General features: G+C 34.6%; 1 protein-coding gene across 1 annotated transcript; it reads right to left on the bottom strand.

Moving 5' to 3' along the window:
• Window positions 1-1,916: 1,916 nt before the first annotated feature.
• Window positions 1,917-14,369, bottom strand: LOC126727545 (N-terminal acetyltransferase B complex auxiliary subunit NAA25). Its single transcript, XM_050433257.1, has 19 exons — window positions 13,954-14,369; window positions 13,467-13,623; window positions 13,269-13,387; window positions 13,103-13,177; window positions 12,714-12,807; window positions 12,506-12,624; window positions 10,724-10,794; window positions 9,744-9,885; window positions 9,447-9,622; window positions 7,598-7,800; window positions 7,014-7,144; window positions 6,269-6,345; window positions 5,933-6,007; window positions 5,560-5,752; window positions 4,755-4,874; window positions 4,528-4,666; window positions 4,338-4,378; window positions 3,944-4,198; window positions 1,917-2,971 (listed from the first exon to the last, which is right to left on the bottom strand). The coding sequence occupies exons 1-19, from the start codon at window positions 14,098-14,100 to the stop codon at window positions 2,270-2,272; spliced, it is 3,036 nt and encodes a 1,011-aa protein (XP_050289214.1). The 5' UTR covers window positions 14,101-14,369; the 3' UTR covers window positions 1,917-2,269.
• Window positions 14,370-22,811: the final 8,442 nt, after the last annotated feature.

Here is a 22,811-nt window from a genome sequence, read left to right as displayed (position 1 = left end):
ACTCCTTGTCTTAGCTATCCACTTTTCCGTTATTAGACAAAATTTAATAGTTCCATACCACAAAGTCCTCTAGGTTTGACAACGTCAATTTTACACAGAAGAAAAAACACAAAGTCATCAGCTCCATTATATTTGACGGACTTTTTGTTTTAATAGTAAGGATTTGCAGTATTCTATACGAAGAGAGCTTGAACCTGGGGTCTTTGAGACAATTTGAGTAATAGAAATTTAGTTGGACTAAAATTTTAAATTTCTTGAAATTTAGATAATATTTATCTAAATTAAATCATCCTAATAATTAATATCAATAGATTTTTAGTTGGAATAAATTTTTCAATTTCTTGAAACTTAAGTAATAGAACTTTACCTAAATTTAACCATCTAACGATTAATTTGATTATTAATGAGATTATAGCCACTTTGTCAAACCACAACTTTTAGTTTTAGGAGCTAACTTTATTAGATTACAAACGTTTCTATTGTAAAAGTTAAAATATATATATAATTTAATAATTCATAAATTAAAGCAATACATATGGCAATTAAATTGAATATCCACTTAACGTAATTACAATTTTAAGTCCAAACTTTTATTATATCGTATATGATGTAATAACATTAAAATAATGTTTGTTTGAAGAGAAAAGGAAGTGTTTGTTATATTGTTTATTATCGTCATCTAAAACAGAAACAAATAAGAATTTGTTTGTTACCCAAAAGGCAAAAAATAATAATAAATAAATAGGAAGAAAAATGGGAATTGGTTTAGTGGAGTAGCATCGAATCTCTGAACAGCCTCACCATGGCTGAAGTCCATAGTTTATCGACATAAATCAATATTGTTTAAACATCAATCAAGGCACTGATTCAAATGGCAAGTATCTTTCTACTATATTACGTACAAAATATTGGAAATGAAGCAGGTTTGATAGGTCTCTCCCAAATTTTCTATGTAACGAAAGTGATGGTACTTGAGACCTACTACTCTCTACTACATATTACTTAAGATGAATTAGGTAGCCACACAACTGACTTGAAAGAGAAAATGTTATCATCATTTTATTAATGTTATTAGTCTATCCCCAGCATGTAAATGTGGAATATGAAGTGTCTTTGCATTAATACATACCCGTAGACTTTCTTTGTTAGAACCGTTTACATTTTATTCATGAGGTCATTTTCATTCCAATGGGTTTGTCACGGTGTCAACAGCACAATCATCACCACTTAACAGCTTCACTTACTGCCATTAGAAATTAATACCTTGACAAGATTGAAGTAGATTAAAGAAAATACTCATCACTACTTAACAGCTTCACTTACTAACCATTAGAAATTAATACCTTGACAAGGTTGAAGTAGATTATAGAAAATACAGACAAGGATATGGCATCACATAACTGCCTTGACTGAGGAAATGAAAAATGATATCCACATTGATTCATATTTGACAATATGCATAAAGATTAGATAACAACACCAAACCAATAACCCACCAACCCAGATTCACAAAAAAAATATATAAATAATAAAATTCAGCTATGATCTGTGAGTACTCAGTACTGCATTGTTCTTTTTGATAATCTATCTTAGTCTGCTACATTGCTGTCGTTCTACCTACTATCACATTACCCTAGGTTTTCTTTCAAACTAGTTTAAAAGAATCTCTTTCTACCCAATATGCCACGATTTATAACACTTAAGAAGATCATCTGACTAAAAATACATGTTATGTAAAATCCTCTAAGTCAGTTTGAAGTCAAACTTTCTCAACACCAATTCCCTAATCATCATACACCGTACAAAGCATAACTAATGATTTTGCCATATTCCAAAAGAGTAGAGTAATTACAACGATCTACAATTTTTTTTTATCCCAAAAAAAAAAAAAAAAAAAAAAAAACTACAATATGAAATACCAATGAAATGGATAATACATTGCCAAAATTTACGTTTAAAATACAGTGCAACAAGCTACGAGAAACATGAAACATTTTGGGAAAAAGAATGTGAGTTTATTTGGTGTACACTCCGTCAAGCAAATCATCCAGGAAAATTTTGAAAACTACTCATAAACCAGTTCTCAACCAACTTCACCACACAGAGCTGGCAATATGGAGTTCACCAGATAAAAGTTGATTAAGAACAGTGCATTAATAACAGCACTCAGAAACTATTCCACCAACCTCCTGCTAGGATAGAGTGTTAACTGTTGGAGGATGAAATCATCCGATGCTCAATGTTCAAAGTTAAATGCATGAATCCAACTTCAGACTTGAGATATCTGCTGTTTCAAGGTCTTTAGTGACTTAAATTTTGATTCACAAATTTTAAGAAACTCAGATAATACTGTACACTTCCCGGTTATTATTTTCCTTGCAACATCAGCAGGACTCCAAGACTTCACTGCTTCAGAGATCCGTTCACCAAGTTCTGCATCATTTACAGATGATACATAAGTTTCTAGAATCTTAAAAACCTGCCCAGGCCCCTCATTCTGTCCTGTCTTCTGAACAAAGGACAGTATAATTTCCAAATTTTCATCCTCTGGCCTTTTGATCTGTTCTCTTAACCATTTCATAACATTTTCTACAGTACCATATAAAGATTGGATTGACTCTCGTATTGCATGAGTCAGAGGAGAGTTAGACAGATCCTGTCCACCTTTCTTTTTCTTCTTTCCAGATGGCAGAGATGACCGGACACAAGACTGGAGTACAAGACTATGCCAAGCCAATGGTTCTGTAACCAATTGCACTAAAATTGGAAGATCAATCCAAGGAGCACAAATTATGGGATCAATAGATCTGACCACCTCTGAAATGTACTTCTCCAGCAGAGAATCCACAATTTGCCAAGTACCAGGCCTATGTCCTTCTCCATCTGGCTGTGCTAGTTCATGGGAACTCAAGTTCCATGCATTCAAAAACACAGCAAAATTTAACCAATTGATCAAGTCTGGAGTTATAGCCTGCAGCAGATGCAAAATTTTATGAACTTATCCAGTTAGCATGGTCGAATTCCATTCATGGAAATGAATATTTGTTATTTGTATATAAAGTCAAGACTGTGAACCCAAAAAAAAGTAGAAAAAACCTTTCCTCTGTGCAATCCATGAATCTTCATCAAAACCACAAATATTGGGACAAGATAACATGACTAAAAAATTATGTAATTCCATTTCTCACATGAATTATAAGATAAAATGCAGTGTTTACATAAAACATAATTAATTTTGTACATTTATAGAATCAAATGATTTCTAAATGGATAAAGTTTAGCTACAAACTTGATTGTAGCCTAAAACTACAACTTCACTCAATATCTTTTTATTGGATTTAAACTTTGACAAATCCACCATTAAATTACATTTGTTTCTTATATCTTCCATGTTTGCAAAATTTCCAAATGATCAAAGATCAATAACTATATCATCAATCAATTGTTTAAATTGCAAATTTTTATAGTCTAAAATTATGCATAAAACATAGGTTTATTGATCATATAGTAAATAACATCTGAATGGCACAAAATTTGATGTGTATTAAAAGGATAAAGAACATACAATTCAACGGTTAGATTTTCAAAATATGTAGCAATGTTAATTTTTTTAAAGGAATTTGTAGCTTTAAACTATAACTAAGTTTGTAGTCAAACTTTGTCCTTTTTAGATATAATCCTAAATTTATTTTTTGATAAGTAAATATAGTCCTAAATTTCAAAAAGAAAAGGTCACAAGCTCTCAAATTTCAAACACACATCCATACTCATTACAAAAGAGAGATGAATTCATGGGTTTTAGTGCATGTGTGTACAAGATACAGCATATTATAATGTAAACCAAACAAGTGTCCTTGCATTTGATAAAGAAAATTTATATAATGAATGAAAATGCTTGTAAAAATAAAATAAAAATGGAGCTTGATTGTAAATTAAATCATACCGAAGAAGGTTTTAGGCCACTAGAAACCCCCACAACAACTTCTATTGCATCACTTAAAGATAATCCCAACAATTTCGCATATCTTTCAAGCAGAAGCTTCAGTTCCGAGGAAATTTTAGGGTCGGAAACAGATCCATTCACTTCAATATTCTCCTTTAGTAAAGTTGAAGCACTTTGTATAGACAGATATACCATTCGAGGAAGAAGAGACTTCCTCTCAATAACTCTCCGTAGATTTGCTTCCCGTTCCTTTGTCTAGTTTCCACGCCAGAAGAAAAGGAAAAATCCAAAATTAAAGCAGGCAATCAAATACAAAAATGGGACATTAGTGATATGAAAAAATCTAAATTGAAAGACAAGTTCTTTTCACCACCAAACATTATATGCAAATTACCGAATTTTCTCTAGGACAATAAGAAATTCCTTCAAATGGACCTGATAACAACAAACGTCAATTTAGTTCAAGAAAATATCATTCAGTGCAAGTATGGGATGAATTCAGATGACCTAAACTTTCTCATGCCCAAGAATTGTAACTTCAACAGCTCAACAACAATTGGAAACAAGATGTATGTTATACTAACCTAAAAGATAGTTCTTTTCTGAAGTTGGGGTCCACCAAGGACGGGACTGCAAGTCTTCATTGAAGGTCAAAGATTTGGATCCAATCTCATTAGAGAGCTCACGGAAGTGAATCCCACATTTCAAGCTATCAAGAACACACTGAAGGAACATACATATATAATATATCATCAAATGCATTAACTGAGAGTAGGTAATGACATGTTAAAGTCATAAAAATAAAAAATACCTCTGCTTCTTCAACATTATCAGCATTCTTCTTTAGCTGTAGAATGGGTGCTTCAACCCTAGCCACTAAATACTGATTTGAGTGTTGCAAACGTTCTTTAAACTGAACAAATTCAATTACCTGAAACAGGACATAGTATGGCAGAATTGCTTCATTCTATAGTCACAATCATAAACTGCATTGTGGCAACAAAATGGAAAATGAAAGCTTAAGCAACAAGAAATATATAAAGTGAAGCATATATGTCCTTGTGCATGCTACAAATTACCCTTCTAAATTCCACATGAGAGACAGAGTAAGATAATGTAAATAAGGACCTCATAGAGTTAGATCTTTTGGAAGTCAGTTACCCATCACAGACAAATATGCATTGGATGAGTCCTGAAATCACAAATTTCTTTCTTTCTTTCTTAATTTTTTTAGCCTCACGGAGGGGTGCTGGTATTCAATAGAAGTTACCCTTGACCCTTTCACATTTGTTTCTCTACTAGAACCAAATTGTTCTAAAATTTGTATTTTAAAATGTAATATAGACATGCTGAACTCTCAGCACAGATAAGAATGAAGCAAACACAAAAGTATAAACCTGAAAGGATTTGAAAGAGAGTTCCTGCAGACATTTTAAGAGCAACATGGAAGAAAAAAAATGCTGACAAACCATGCCTTGTCTAGTATATAAACTAATAAAACATATATAAAGAAAAATAATAAACCTATCACTTCCAGTAAATCTTTGAACCATGTAACACGTTATTTGCAGTAAAGTAGGTCCAAAAAAATAAGTATACTGACAATTTGTTCGTACTTTTGAGTAATTTCTATGGCGATATGCAAGAAATGTAAGATCTGCAGATTCTCTGAAGTGGTCATCCATAAACTTGAGATAATCTTTTAGAAGATTATTTAAATCTACCCAGAGGGGAGATACCAACATCTGGGGTAAAATGTGGTGTGAAACACTTTCCATCAAGATATTCTTCACATCCAGAGATTTATACCTAAAAGGAGGAAACAGATGCTATTATACTTGAAAAATATGAAAAGGGACTACATAAGTGTCACATGTTCATCAAAAGCAAGCCCAAACATGTAGCCACTAACTCAGAATATGAGCCGAGTGGAAGATAATGCTATTCAATCAACTGACATGTAAATTCAAATCAATTTAATTACTTTACCATTCATATGCTAATGAGAGGGCACCCATGTGAGAATACAAATGTAACAACAAGATCTTGTACTGCCATACAAATCTGCCACATAAAAGGAAACAAAAAAAAAAATGTTATCTTTGTAATAGATAACTCCCCAACATAATACAGAATAAAATAGCTTCCAGACTGAAAGTGATGCTATACTAAAAAAAATGCAAAGATTGTATGACATACAAAAATCTCTCTGTTGTGTAAAAAAATAAATAATAATTAAAAAAAATTAGTATTTCAATGCCATAAACCGCTCAATGAATGATACCAATAGACAATAGTAATCAAGAACTTGAAACAGTTCCTGACCTTCGGATGCTCAAACCAAACTCCAAAACCATAATTGCCTCCACAAAATAGCCAAGATCCCCAGTACGCCAAAATAACTAAACCAAAAAAGAACTCAGTATTAGCATTAACCACGGGGAAACTCTTAATTTATAAAAATCATTACAAATTAAGAATGAAGGACCATGCTCCTAACATCATATTTTTTTAGAATAAAGTACATTTTTGGCCCTTTTGGGGTAGCTTTTATTTAGGCCTTACATTTCAAATTTTCCATTTTGGCTCTTCATGTTTGATTCCGTTTTCATATTGGCCCTGCCGTCCATCTCCGTTAGTAATCTAACCATTTTAGTGTAAAATGAATGCTTAGTAATATGACCATTAATCCAGACATAACAGTCAGAGTACTAACAGAGATGGAAGTCGGGGCCAATATTAAAAAGGAATCAAACGTAGAGAGCCAAAATGAAAATTTTGAAACAAATAGGACCATAATGAAAACAACTTCAAACTTTAAAGGCCAAAAGTGTAATGTAGTCTATTTTTTAATATTCCATCAAAAAAATAAAAACAAACTTAATCAAAAAAGAATCATTTCATTCATGAACCTAAAGTTTTACTATGCTATGATAGTAGTTATTGCACCAATGAAGTGAGTAACAGGCAAGGACTTTCTAAAATCCACCAATGGACACATATAAAAAAGCTCTAACACGAATTTGTACATACAACACAGGGATGACTTTCTGAATGTAGCATGAGATACCTGAACCAATATATTGCACACCATAGATAGCAACTCTTCCCCATGCATACTCTCTTGTGGATCCAAGTCCTTCGAAAGTGGAAGGTTTTTACAATACATCTCCGCCATCTGTACAGCAGAGCCCTCAAGTTCTGGGGAGGAACAGCTCCAGGTTAAGCAGAAAACTCAATGACAAAGTTCACACAGTAAAACACATAGCATACTCCAATGAGCCACATATAAAAAAACATTTATTGGTAAATATAAATAAGCTGCCCAGCCATTGATATTTACTAATAATATATGTGTGTGTGTGTCTGTGTGTGTGTGCGCGTGTGTGTTTAGCTTGTTTATGCGGTTCACTGTATTTTTCACTGTTAAGATTCAGCACATTGACCATGATGAAGCATGACAATGCAACCAAGCTAAACACCAGCCACAGCATTTGACAATGGAGTTGAGAAAATATGTGGTCCAATCATAGTTAATCTTAGGTGGCACTAACAACCCCCCCACCCCCCACCAAAAAAAAAAGAGGGTGTATGATGGTATCACCCAGGAAAATGAAATTGCAGAAATTTAAGATTAAAAGGCAAGAGACCTACCACTCTTGGGGAGCCTGTACATCTTCCCAATCAGTTCTTGAACTTTTAAAAGGGTAATTGACTTCCCAAGCTCTTTGGTTGGCACTGCTGAATTAGATTCAGAGTTTTTCATTAACATCTCCAAAAACTCTGTTTTCTTATCATGAGTCAGAACTTCAAGAAAAACCTCAACATCAGAAGTGAAGCAAGCCAAGTGACCAAACCTGTGTTTAACAAGAAAAGAAGCTCCAAAATATAGAATCATAACTGTCACATTATGAATATTGTTCACTAACAAAATAAAAGTTTATAACATATTAAACACAACTAGAGTGGAAAACAAATTAACAGGAACTTTTTAGAATTTACAAAGTAGACACAAAAATAAGTAATCCACCCATATTCATCAACTTGATAACCCTAACTGTGATGAACAACACCAAGGAGACTGATAAATTAATAGAATCAACTATCACAAAAAAAAAAAAAAAAAAAAAAAAAAAAAAAAAAAAAGAAACTTACAATTAATACACACAGGAAAGCAACCAGAGATGGCATATTAACAGACCACAAGATAATATAACTCAACTCAATTTGGCCGTATAAGTTCACAAGATATATGAAGACATGAAATATATGGGCTCTATGCCACACCACTTCGGAGATTGAAACAAAAGAAAAGTGATGCAGAATTACGAGCTTTGATGCCAAATTTGACGTAGAACTAAATTCTCTAAAGAAATTTGCAGGGAAAACATAGATGAAAAATAAGATAAACCTAGTAATCAATGCATAGGGAGTCAGCACCAGGTGGGATAGAAAACCTAAAAATCAACATAGAGTTCGTTGGAGTCAACACCAGGCCAATAGAAAATTCCAACTGAAATTTTAATCATCATAAACTTGTCTTACATGAGTTCAAGAACGTGCTTATATAGATTACTAGGACTGAACCCCTAATCCTAATTGACTTGTATCAAATATCAATTATTGAAATAACAAAATAACCTTGACTCACGGAAATAAAAAAAATTTTAAAAAAATACTAATAACCTAATTAACTAATAAGACTTGAATTAAATCCAATGGACCAATAGTAAAAATATACAATTGATAACTAAAATTTAGGGGTGTCAATGTTTAACCCAACCCGCGAACACGACATGAACCCGACACGGGTTTTTGCAGGTTAGGGTTGGGCCTTAGCGGGTATAGATCATAAACAAGTCAACCCGAACGCAACACGATATGAAACGAGTCATAAGCAAGTCAACCCACGTGACCCGCAATAGACATATTTAACACGCTAATTTATTTGTGTCAACCCGAAATGACACATTTAACACACCCCGTTTAACTTATATAACAAATAATATTCATTTTATTTTAGATTTGTCAAATAATTTTTATATCCAACCTATATTTTAAACTTAAAAAGAAAAGTAAGAAATTACAAAAACTTAGAAGGAATACAATTGGAAATTGAAATGGGTTGAAGACTTGAAGTGTATACACTACTTTTGGAATGTAAATATATATATTTTTTTCTAGATGGATGTTATATTTAATATTAAGCAGGTTGAAATAGGTCGTGTCACATTCGCGTCAACCCAACACAACCCATTTATTAAGCGTGTCAAGTGAGTTGGGTCAGGTCAATCTGCCTTATTAACAAGTCGGGTTAGGGTTGAAGGATCATGACACGATTATTAAATGAGTTGGGTTCGTGTTGAGCCATTTAGTCGAATATCCCTTGATCCCTTATGCATGTCTTTTTTCAGGAATTATATGATCATTGGTGAAATAAAGTATAGGACTGGGAAGGATGATTTGCAATACGGCAGTTGCCAATTGAAATGCAAAACCATACCTGAAAAAATATTGCATCAAGGCCTCCATTATCTTGTCATCATCCCCCTTTCCATATAGGTGCTTCCTCCTTTCAACTTCAAGGTTTGCCAAGTATGGACCCCTTAAAATGTTATTACTGGTGTCTGCTTGTAACTTTTGTATAAAAGCTACGGCATTTGACATACAAGAATCAAACTGCATTAAAAATTTAAGCAAATTAAATTCTGCACAAAAGATTGCAGCAAAAGTGCTACTTGAAATATGTTAAATGACCAAACATATAATGACACATCAGAATTCAAGTGTATACACACACCACTTCATCTGCCAAGTGTGAAAGCTTGCAGTCAATGAATTTTGGTGGATGAATTGGATCGCTGAGGACCCCATTAGACCAGTTACTATCATCCTCCAGCAAACAGCCTAAATAATGTAAGAAACACTCCCAATCATCAGGGCTGCCAGAGGGGAGAAACATGTCAGAATTGCAATCCATACTACCAAATATAGACAAGTAGAGATTATTTGAAAAATGAATTTGAGCCGAGATGTTCTAGAAGTTTCAACTTAATTTAGTAATGCACTGAAAAAGGAGCAAACAAGCCATTTCAAAAGCCATGGTACTAGTAACAAACAAAAGAAAAACCTTCACAGGTGAACACAAGGACAGGAAAAAGGAGGGAGAGGGCGGAGAAGGGAGGTCTAACTAGCAAATGAAATGTGCATTTAAGAACAATTTGACATGATTAATTGATGATAAAACCTTCTTTCATGAGTATATTTTAATAGAAAAAGAAGAGACCTCAAGTACAGAGGAAGTTTACATAGAGATCCCATCTATCAATTTATGCAAGGATGAGGACAAAAAGACCCAGTGATCAGTAGTCAACCATGTATGATAGGCCACAATACAAGGGCAGATCATAAGCTTTGTCCCACAAGATAGCAGCACAGAGTCCTAATCTAAGTTAAATTACAAGACTACAACTCTACAAAAAGAAACAAGCACTGGGAGCATCAAAATCAGTTTTCTAATACCTAAATTGCCAATTATAAACTAAAGAATATATTTTTAGGAATCTATTCCATTACATTACCTTATCTTCAAATTAATTAAAAATAAATAAAACACCAGGGAGCCATATAGGGAGCACTAGCTAATCTTTATTTATATGTTTTATCATGATTTTAATGCAAATTTATGGCAATAAATCACACACTATGTAAATACCCTTTTGTCTAATGCCAATTGAACAGTTTATAATATTGGCACTGTGCAAGTTTCCACAAACATACCACAATTCTAGGATTTTCTGAAATATACTGGCAGCAGCAGCATAGTCACCTGCCCGAGCAAGAAGCCTCCCCTGTCAACTTAAAATCAAAGTCCAAAAGTTGATAAGGAAAGCAAAAAGTACTAGATGAGTTTCAACCATCCATGTGAGCCAGATATGCATTATATATTTGAAACTTTGGACAGTAAAGACGGTTCAAATAAATTATTAAATTACATGCAACATATTTCATGCCATGGAATTCATGCAAGGGCGGCAACGTGATAAAATAAAACCAAAAATTGAGGAAGTCAAAGCATAGCCAACATTATAACAAGAGCAAGGGAAGTCATTCTGCAAGCTTCACTAGTATTGAAGGAAATCATAAGCGGGCAATAAAGTATTGTATCAGCTCATCAACAATCACCAAATTACTAAAGCTGAGTGTAAATTTACACAACTAAGAACCAAACTTGCTTACCATTTCCAATTATTGACATGTTTGGTCTTTCATATAAAGCAATAATGACTAGATAAATTCAAACGACACTTTTATCCAGCATTGCAATGGTCGATTTGTAACATTCTTTCTCTCCATAAAAATTAAAATTTATAAAAATAAAAATAAAAACAAGATTCCCATTTCAATTGGCTAAATATATATATATATATATATATATATTTATATCAGGTATTAAACTTTCAATGCTCAAATTTTAAACGTCATATTTGAGCAAAAAAAATAGATGATGCATCAATTCAGTAGCATGCATCCTATAATTAAGTAACAATGCAAAGAACAAAAAATCCCCCTATATTGATAAGGCCACATCACATAAATGGCAGCAAGTTTGGGTGTACTGCAGGTTTTTAATTGGTATGTTACACATGTACTTGGGTTTTGAACCAACCAACTCACTCTCCATCCATTTGTATGGCAGAAGGAAGTGCCATTTGAGCTAGAGCTCATTAGCAGGTGTAATGTACATCAATGTACAGTTCATTCATAACAATGACAACTCACATATCTTCCTAATCATAGAGCATCTAGAAGGCCACATTTAGCCTCACTAAGCTTGTGTTTTAGACTGTTAGCTACCATACCTTCTTTATTTAAATAAATAAAATAATTTAAAAAAAAAAAAAACCTTGAACATAGACGTAGGGCTTCTGAAGATGCCAGTATGCATAATTGGAAGTGGACTTTTTGAATAAAATTTAAAAACGTTAACTAGATATTTTGGAGAATATAGAAAAGTGGAAATCTAAAAGACCTACCAAAATAAAAAATGAGGACAAATAAGTTTAAAAAATTAAAATTCCTTAAAATGAGACCACACATCATTTTCCTAAACAATTAGTATACTATCTCTATTAGGAGTGCGCAACTGCTTGAGGTTATAAGCATTTTTTCCAACATGGTTTAATTTTATTTTATTCTTTAGTAGTTATTATCTTCTTCAACTGCCATCTCTTTGTATTGCATATTTCACTTCACAAAGAGAGAGAGAGCCTATGAACAAGTAAGTAGTGCATGAGAGAAGGCTGTATTTTATGTCCTGCAATCTTCTTCTCAATCTAGCCTTCCTCTAGGACACCTCGTTCATTCATGCTCGCATCCATCTTCTCCTCTCTTTTTTTCTTCCTTTCTTACAAAAATTTCTGCTTCTTAACCTAGTCCTCTAAAGAAGAAAACTACCAACAAAAGAGTACAAAAATATACATACATACATGAAAACATTTGAATTCATAAATTACATGATACTAAAGCAAAACACTAAAAAATGAAAGCTAAAGAAAGTACCTGTATGCGCAGCTTATCTACTTCGATCATTAGCAATGATCCTAATTTCCCAGAGAGAATTTCTAAAGCATCACCATACTTAGCTTGCTGCTCCAATACGGAAATGTAGACAATAAGAGCTGAAATAGACTCCAATCATTCAGTAATGAGATTAATCATTCTTATTTAAATTCCAAGATAAATAGGTAAGGATAAGAATTAAGAAAACCTTCAGGCTCGTGCAAGCTATGGGAGGCAACATGCTTCTTGATTAAACCTTCAGCTAAAAGCAATAACTTCTCTCCCCCATTACCACAAAACACCTACCAGAAGTTCAGACCCCATAGAATCAGTAGCGTACATAGAAAACAAGGTATAATTTGTAGAGAAGATCTAACTTCAATAGACAAATAATATGAAACCCAGTAGATCAATTGTGCCAGGTTTTTCTTTTTCTTTTTCTTTTTTATTTTGGGTGGGGGTGATATTTGATATTATATGGTCCTAGGATCAATGATCAGTCTCCTAAGTAATTGCTAGAATAACAAAAAAAAAAAAAAAAAAAAAAAAAATGCACACATTAATTGGACAACAAACAAAAGAGAAAGCTGGCAGAACCTGTAATTGAATGCTACAAATTGCCCAGAGCAAAAACCTTTCTTCGCCAACAAGCTTATACATTTTGATAGCTGTCTGCCAGAAGACAAGACCAGAATAAGTAAAGTTTCAGTAACTTTGTCCCATAACAATGCATAAACAAAAGCTCAACATTATGATAAATTACCTGCTGCTGCTTCACAAAAGAGTACTCACGAACATAGCAGTTGAAAAGGCCCATCATTAGCTCTAAATTGTTTGGAAATTTCCCACAAGCATATTCGTAACAGCTCGTAGCCAAGTCCACTGATTTACAGAGAATTATGAGATAACTCAAAAAACAATGAAATGCATATAAACAGGTTACTTCAAAACAAGTACTGACAGTGATCAAGTCGTTGGAAAACAATCTGCAGCGTGCTGAGAGTGAGATCGTCCATCAAAACGGAGTCGTTCTTATACAACAAATCTTTGGCACTTAAGCAAACAGTTAGCGCTTCATCGGGTTTCCCCATCCTTTCTAAAATCAGAGCTTTAAGCGCCTGCAGAACGGAAACAATACCGTCACAAATGACATTTGAACATTAACATTTGTACATTGTCTTTTTATCTACTTTAATGAAAGTTCAGATTAAAACATTTATCGAGCTCATCGAACCTAGAAATTGTTATTTGAATGTTCCAACTTCAATCTTATTATCTCTCAAGTTAATCAAAACAGCAAATAATCCACATTGCTAATAAACTCCAAGCAATTTTAACAATAAAGTATAGCATTGCAACTTGCATAAATATATACACACACCACAAGTTATAACAGTACAAAAAGGAAAAACAAAAGAGGATAAAAAAGAGAGGAAACGAAACATTACAAGAGCGTAAGGTGAGTTAGGGAATTTGGAGAGAAGTGTGGTGGATTGCTTGAGAGCGTTCTTGAACTGCCGCGAATCGATAGCGTCCCAAATGGGTCGGACCCTTCGCTCCGGTATCCCACCCGCCAAGCCAAACTTGGAAGCCATTATCGGGGACAAGGTTAGTTAGGGTTTGGGCTGGAGATCGAGAAATGGTACACTCTGTAACTAGTAAGTAATTTTAGTAGTAGTGGTAGTAGTAGTATCTATCTATCCATCACTGTAATCAATGTTTTGGGGCTTGGTGGCTGTTTTTAACTCTTTGGGTCTGTGAAGAAAGGATTTTTTGAGAAACGGAAACGGGGAAGAAAACCTAATCTGACTGTTTGGAAGCAGGTATAAGTAAGTAGTAGATCGCACTTGATTGAAAACGAGTCTGCACCTCGTCAGAATTAGACTTCGCACGCCATGTTTTAACTTTTAACTTTTTATTAAGGGTCGATTTGTCATTTCGGTGGCCGCGTTTCCTTATTTTTGGCATAGGATTTTTTTTTTTTTTTTATGTTTTTGACTTTGGATAGAATTATTTTTTGGCATAGATTGGGTTTTTATTTTTATACTTTTATTAGTAGTTTTTTTGTTTATTTGGATAATTGGATAGGTATAAATATACAGTAGACAGTAGGAGTGTAGGACCGTAGGGCTTTGTTTAGTTGGATAATTGGATATCTATCCAAAAAAATAAAATTGGAAAATTGGATAGTATAAAGATCCTTCCTATGCATACTTTTATCCCGGAAACATCTTATTTAAGACTCTAAAAAATTGTACATGAAAATTAAAAAACAAAAAACTAACTTATAAATTGTACCTAAACACAAACTTAGAGTATTCACACCAATCTATCTACATTCTATAATACAAAAATTAGTTAAATTTGTATTCTTCCCCAAAAACTAACTACATTTGTGATGGTATAAATGTGTAAATATACATATTTGCTATAATAACCTTGTAAATATATACGGTTATTGTTTTCGTGTAAATCAATCTTTTATTTTATTCTTTTCTCTCTCCCTCCCACTGGAACCCCCCCTATCACTCTTTCTCCTTCTCTAATCTCAGACTCTCTCTCTCTCAAAGCTTCCATGGCCGGTCATTTCTCACCGCCACTCGCCGCCACCACCGTGGTTTTCCTTCATTCCTCACCGCAAAGCCTTTCCAATCTCATCCACTTTCATTCATCTTGTTATCTTTACTTGTATTGCACTGAGTTTAGTCATAGCTAAACCCCAATGACCATAACTACGATGGTTTACAGTAATGGTTTATTGACATTCTTCTTATATTTTCTCTTTATTTGATCTATGCGTTTAGGGATTAGATTCTTTTTGCTTAATCTGTGGATTTGGGGATTTAGATTTGGTTGTTAAGATCTAATGTTGCTTGCATGTGCTCAGTTTGGATTTTGATTTCAAATGCATCTGAGTTATGTGAATCAAAAATTTGAATGGATTTGGTGGATTTGGTTTGAAATTTCCTTATATTTGTTGTTTGTGTTGTTGTGGGTGTAAGTCATGGTTTGGGGTTTACTTTAACATGTCTAATGTGGTGTTATGTGTCTTGTGGGGGTCCAAATCTTCTATCTCACTCCTCTTACTCCACTATATACTCCACAAATAAAAATATGTCACATGTCCATCTAATTTATTAAATGCTAAATTTATGCCTTATATTATTTCAATTTTCTAAAATAAATAAATAAATAACCCATCATATTTAGGTAATTGAAATAATATAAGGCATAAATTTAGCAAATAATAAATTAGATGGACATGTGGCATATTTTTATTTGTGGAGTATATAGTGGAGCAAGAAGAGTGAAATAGAAGATTTGGACTCATCTTGTGGTGGTTGTAGTGGTGGTGGTGGTTGTGGTCGTTGTACGGCTTATGGTGGTTGTGGCAATGCCCAGTGATAGTTGTGAGAGAGAGGTTGAGAGAGAAGGTTGAAAGAATAATAAAAAAAATATTGAAAATGAATATTATATTGGAATTAGAATAGATAATCTTATGCAATTATTTTTGAAAAGTGATTGTGTAATTTTTTTTTTAAAAATATAGGTTTTTATGTTAAAATAAACATAAAATTTTAAGCAAATCAATGCGACTGCCCTTGGTGTTTTGTTTAAATGGAAAATTGGATAATATAAATATCTAGTAAGAGGCTATTGGCCTAGTAGTATTCACAGGAATGGAACTGGACTTGAAGTTAGGGAAGGTTGAAGTATAAATTAATAGATAAAAAATGATTATGAAACTCCCAATAACCATCCATTTATTATTAACAAAATGTTAAAAAAAAATATAAAGGCTTGGCCATTTGTTTTTGGTAAAATTGGTTGAGTTGTTGGGCTTACTAATTTTTTTATTTGATTTTAGATCCATTGAATTTTGTCATGGTCTTTAAGAGGGAGAATGATATTGTTAGAGGAGGGGGGGGGGGGGGGGTATGTGTATATATGTTATTTTAAAAAATAAATAAATATTAAAGGGCGCAGGCCAAAACATGGCTCCATCCATGGACATTAAGCTTATCCCCATGAGATTTGGTGGATGGTAGTCATGGGTGGCGTTACTTTATGCTCAAGGGGTTCAATTGAACCCCCTGACTTGAATTTTTTTTTTTAATTTATATATAATTTTTTTAATTAGTATAATTTACTCCTGAAGATATGTTTGTACACTTTGACTTAAATCTTGCCCTAACCACAAATCAGCTCAGCCTAAAATCAAACAACAACATAGATCATAGGTCTCTCTAAAAGTAAAAAGAGATTGTTTGTAAGTTGTAGATGTCTCTTTTTATTATAAATTTATGTTATATATGTGTGAGTGTGTGTCTAATACTGATTGTGTGTGTTATTATTATTTTTTTTTTATTATGTTATTTGTGTGAATTGTAATGCATGTGAATGTGTGTTGTGTACTACAAATATAATATAACTTTATATAATTTAATAATTAAAAAATACGGAGGGTTTGTTAGTGTATATTATTATCATGTCAAATAAATTTTTGTTATTAAGTTAGTGATTCAAGAACCAAATAGTAAAACTAGTAATTGTTTAAGCATTTTATTAGTTATGTAGATATTTAGTATATTATTTATGTATGGATGAATGTGGCTGTGTGGGCCAATTTAATACAGTGACAATGGGTTGAGTTTTGTTATTTAATTTGAAACATTTTTTTATAAAAATAATGACAAATAGATAATGACAACTTCATAAAAAATAAAAATATTATACAAACTTAACAAAATAAAATGGCCACACTTACCAACATTAACAATAAATAATGACAATTGATAGTAAACTATATTGTAATGATTTTAAAATATGAAAACTCATAAGAAAATTGTAAAACTTCATATATTTGCTTCTTTTTTTCTTTTCTTTTTTTGTCAATAACTCAATATATTCAAATTATTTTTTTTTTTGTTATTAAATTTTTTTTGGTTTAAGTTTCTTAATAACCCCGCTGAATAAAATTCCTAGAGTCGTCACTGATGGTAGTCTTGGTGTCGAATCCTAAAATAGGAAGGACTTTAATTATTTTCACGACACCAACCAATTGTCCACTAATGCCTTTGGTATGGCTATGTCAAGCTATGACTCAATCAGTTCCTTTATATTTTAAGAGTTGTCCCAACAAGTAAAATACTACTATGGTTATGCCTACGTAGGGAAGTCACCTTCGATCATCCCATCATACCCTTTTTTATTATAAAAAGCATCTATGAGGGGAGAATTGAACCACAATCCTCCTTTTAAAAGAGAGTAATAAATGTTACTAAGTTATGAGATTCTTTTTTTTTGAGAATCAAGTTATGAGATTCTTGAATGTTAATGTTAAATTTAAAAAGTTGCAATCCATACAAATCTTCATAATAAAATCTTGATATATTTTTACAACATGATTATAAGAGCAAGAAGTGCTACATACACGTAATTTTCACAACACTTTTATAATAAATCATAGATAGTAAGTTGTAGTTCTCATTTGAACCCACCACTGAAATTACTTTGTTGCCTACCAATAACAACTAATAACACTTGACACTTCAAATTTGTTGTGAAAATATTATGGATGTAACATTTCTTTTCTAAGGGCCTCTACTATGATGTTAATTGATCTTGCAAACTAAATTAGGTAGTACCTTCCAATATTGCCATTGAAGTTAATAAACTTTAGAAACAAGCCTCATTATACTATTCTTACAATTAAAAAGAAGAGGGCTTTGCTCTTGATATTTTTTAAGGGAATGCCCTTAATGTTTTACATTCAAGCATATTAAATGTATAAGCAACATATACAAACATGTTAAATTGTCCTATGTTAAAAATTTAATGTCTAAGCAAGATATTAATTTTAAACAAAGACAATGATTAAAAAAAAAAAACTGTAAGGACCAAAAGATAGCCCAAGCCCACTCAGAATAGTAGTACCCAATATTTTAAGCCCAACACAATTAATTTGTAAGAGAGTGAGCTTTCTGAGTCAATTGCAACACTAAGTAAGATCCAAGTTTGAGATTAAAAGAATAAGAATTATACTGTGAACAAATGAGGCACAAATTCAGTATAAACACTTCCTCGGGCTCGTCCAAGGATGGATTGTTCGTAAAAAGTCAATGTTTGTTGTACAAAGAATGATCCCAGGCCTATTGAACCTTAGGCCCTAGCCTTATGGTATAGTACATGATCCTATGCCCATTAGATCTTCGGCCTTGGTTCAGACACACTTTAAGGCCCAATCTGAGCCCAAATACCATAATGAGTCCATCTTGTCTTAAACGTATCAAAAGCAAGCCCATGCTGATCAATTATAACTTGATCAGGAAAGTGCTTGCTCAGAACAGCCTATGTTTTTGGCAGCCCTATATTGCCGTAAGGAATATTGTTGTCGAGTAGTCTTTTAAAGGCTGGAACCAGTTCCAATGCCATTACCACCGTTCCCAACAGAGCATATTCTTATCGGGAATAATCAGGTTGGACCCCACTCACACGAGTGAGATTAGAAAGTAATCATAACGCCTCCACCCAGCTCAAGCTATAAATAGGAGAATAGAATGAGAAGAAAGGATTGGCAATTCTATGGAAAAGAGAGAGGAAGAAGTGAGGAGAAAGTTTATACCACAACAAGAGTGAGTGAGAGTAACTAAGAGAAGAAAAGGGAGAGAATTTGTGAAAATGGAAAGGTGTCATTTGGTAGTCTAGTAAGGAACTACCCATAGTAGGAAACACAAAACCCATGATACAAATAGATTGTGAGCCCAATTACTAGCCCTATCCATCAAGGTAAATTTTGGGCATGCACAATTGGCACAGTCTGTGGGGATCTCCTACATAGCTGTAGTTTTGTCGAGACTCACATAAAAGGAGAATGTCCAAGAGGCAATCAGGAAGTTATGCTAAAACTGGCTCTAGAGGATCTTTTTAAGGATCCAGTTGGCGGGAAAGGAGGCAAAAGGGGAGTGAAGATAAGGAATATGAACAAGGGGAAGAGCAGTCTAGTCTCTGGGAGGGGTCGTTTCAAACACACCGAACAGTATCTGGTGCGTCTATGCATGCAGATCATGATAGGAGGGACAAAGAGCTTGAGCGTCTACAGAGGTTGGTAAGAGAATTGGAGTTGGAAGCACGAGGTAGACGTCAAAGAAGAAACCATGGAGAGCACGGGGAGGGATCTGTGAGTGTAGGAAGCGGACATAAGGAGGCGTCATATCAGTTTAGTTCCCATCGACATCGAGAACGTTCTCGGGAGAAAAAGGATAAGGATTCAGTCTCCCTAGAGAGACAGTGACCCAGAAATGCTGCAGTGGATGCCATGAGCTGGGCTTTACATAAAGCAGCCCAGTCACCTTTCTCGAAGGAGATTGAGAGAACGCCTATACCGAGCAGATTTACCAGACCTCCGTTCAATTCTTACGACGGGAAGACTAATCCTGTAGAGCATGTAAGTCATTACATTCAAATGATGTCTTTGCATAGTCATAATGATGCATTAATGTGTAAAGTATTCCCCTTAAGTCTCGGACCTACTGCTCTAAGATGGTTCAACGAGTTGAGGAAGTGCTTGATTCGCAGTTTAGGTAGTTGATTGAAGAGTTTGGGATTAGATTTATGACATGCAGCCATGTGCCTTAGCCCATGGGTGCACTGTTGTCAATGAAAATGGGAGTCGGGGAAACCCTTCGAAGTTATGCCAATAGATATTGGGAATTATACAATGATATCGGCAGGGGCAACAAGAAAGTGGCGGCAAGTACATTCTGGATGGGGCTGCCAGAGGACTTTAAATTATAGAAATCGTTAACCATGAGACCTCCCGAGAATATGAGGCAACTGATGAGGCGTATTGAGGAGTACAAGAGGTTGGAAGATGACCGACAATAGAGTAATGGCAAGGCCCTAGTCATTAGTCAGCCCAAGCAAGGGGGTTTCCAATCAAGATCCTGGAAAGACTTCAAAATTCAGGAGCCGAGTGCTCAAGCTGGGAAAGTGAACATGACGTTCAAGGAACCAGTGCACAGGATTGTGGATCGGATCAAAAGTGATCCATATTTTTGGTGGCTGAACAAGATGGGAGGTGATCCCACAAGGAGGAATTAGAATCTATATTATAATTACCACAAGGACAAAAGACACATTACCGAGCAGTGTAGGGTGTTGAAGGATCATTTGGAGTAATTAGTAAGGGCTAGACATTTAAAGGAATTCATAGTGGAGCCGAGGACTCAAGAGACCGGGCAGGGAACTCGACCATGGGAGAATCCTCTCCCACCCCCCTTAAGAGTGATAGAAGTCATCCATGCAGTTTCCAAGGGTACTTTGGTGACTCGGAAGAAGAGGGTATTGACAATGGTTTCGGTGTAAAGTAAACAGGACGAGCAGTCTTCATAAAAGAAGATGAAGTATACTTAGGAGTCCATTGCTTTTTAATGATGATGATCTGGAAGGTATAACTTACCCATACGACTACACATTGGTAGTTATCGCCCGAATAAATGGCTTTATAGTGAAGAGAGTGCTGGTAGATCAGGGAAGTGGTGCTAAGGTAATGTATCCTGATTTGTTCGAGGGGCTTGGTTTGGAGAAGGAAGATTTGTCAAAGTATGATACCCTATTGGTCAGATTTGATGGTCGGATGGTAATCCCGGAAGGGCAGATTTTGCTTCTCGTGAATATGGAGGGTAAGGAGGTGATGGTGACCTTCATAATGGTTGATTCATTCTCTCCATACATGGCAATTCTAGGAAGGCCATGAATTCATGCAATGGGAGCGGTTCTATCCACTTTGCATGTCAAGGTTAAGTTTCATACCGATCATGGAATTGCCACATTAAAAGGGAGTCAGTAAGTGGCCAGACAATACTTAGTGGTCTTTGTTAATTGGGAAATCAAGCAAAAGGAACCAACCAAGGAGGTTCCTTTGTAACAATTATAGGAACCCCAGGAGGAAAATGGGGATAGCTGTGCCGAGGATTTAGTAAGAGTTAAGATATTGCCAAACAAAGATAAGAGTTTTCAGATAGGAGTAAGAATGACAGATAAGGATAAGGTGGAGATGTTGTTATTCCTTATACAAAATGTGGATGTTTTTGCCTAGAGCCCGTACGAAGTGCCCGGGGTGGACCCCGAATTTATAGTTCACAAGCTCAATGTAGACCCATTATTTCCCCCCAATAAGCGGAAACCAAGAAGGTCGGCTAAAGAGCTCATCGAGGCAATCAAACAAGAGGTTAGGAGGTCGAAGGAAGTATGGGGCAATAAAGGAAGTTTTCTTCCCAGAGTGGCTAGCCAATACCGTGGTGGTGAAAAAAAAGAATGGGAAATGGAGGGTTTGCGTGGATTTTATTGATTTGAACTGAGCATGCCCAAAGGACCCTTTCCCTATGCCGAAAATTGATCAGTTGGTGGTGCAACGTACGGACACCCAAGGATAAGTTTTCTAGATGCTTTCTAGGGTTATCATCAAATCACCCTGGCTACCGAGGATCAAGAAAAAACGGCGTTCATCTCTCCTGATGCCAATTACCATTATACCGTGATGCCATTTGGCTTAAAGAATGCTGGAGCCATCTATCAGCGAATGATGATGAGGATGTTCAGGGATAAGATTGGGTGAATGGTGGAAGTGTATATTGACGATATGGTGGTCAAAAGTAAAAAAGAGCAGGGGCACATTGATAATCTTATTGAAGTGTTTGAAGTACTCCGACGGCATAAGTTACGCCTTAATGCCGACAAGTGTGCTTTTAGAGTAGAAACTGGCAAATTTATTGGGTATATGATTACTTACTAAAGGATAGAGATTAATCCCAATCAAATCAAGGTTGTGGAGTGCCTCAAGTTGTTAAGCAATCCTAAGGAGGTCCAAGTACTAACTGGCATGTTGGCCGCACTAAATCAATTCATTTCCAAGTTTACAGATCGGTGCCGCCCATTTTACCAGCTTTTGAAAAAATGGAAGGGATTTAATTAGACCTAGGAATGTGAAGTGGTTTTTCAAGACTTAAAAAGGTATTTAACGCAAGCACCTATGTTATCAGCTCCTAAGCCCAGCGAGGATTTATTTATGTATCTTTCGGTGTCCGAACATGCTGTAAGTTTTGTATTGTTAAAGGACCAAGGTGTACAGCAGCCGGTGTATTATGTTAGCAAAACTTAAGTCGACGTCGAGACGAGATATTTGCCCCTGGAAAAGTTGGTGTTGGCGTTAGTACATGCTACGAGGAGATTACCCTATTATTTTCAGGCTCATACTATTTATGTACTGACTAAGTATCCTTTAAAGTTATTATTGAAAAGGTCT

The sequence above is a fragment of the Quercus robur genome, chromosome 1 (assembly GCF_932294415.1).
Source record: "Quercus robur chromosome 1, dhQueRobu3.1, whole genome shotgun sequence".
NCBI lineage: Eukaryota > Viridiplantae > Streptophyta > Magnoliopsida > Fagales > Fagaceae > Quercus > Quercus robur.
The sequence above is the reverse complement of the archived record's forward strand: the minus strand, read 5'-3'. Positions and strand labels throughout refer to the sequence as shown.

What these genes read in the sequence shown, in the direction of transcription:
- LOC126727545 (XM_050433257.1), bottom strand. Translation starts at nt 14,100, where the DNA reads ATGGCTTCCAAGTTTGGCTTGGCGGGTGGGATACCGGAGCGAAGGGTC. An exon ending in CTCTCATTAGCATATGAATG is followed by an intron (nt 5,753 to 5,932) that starts GTAAAGTAATTA and finishes TCCTCCTTTTAG; the next exon opens with GTATAAATCTCTGGATGTGA. An exon ending in GCCATAGAAATTACTCAAAA is followed by an intron (nt 4,875 to 5,559) that starts GTACGAACAAAT and finishes GTCCTGTTTCAG; the next exon opens with GTAATTGAATTTGTTCAGTT.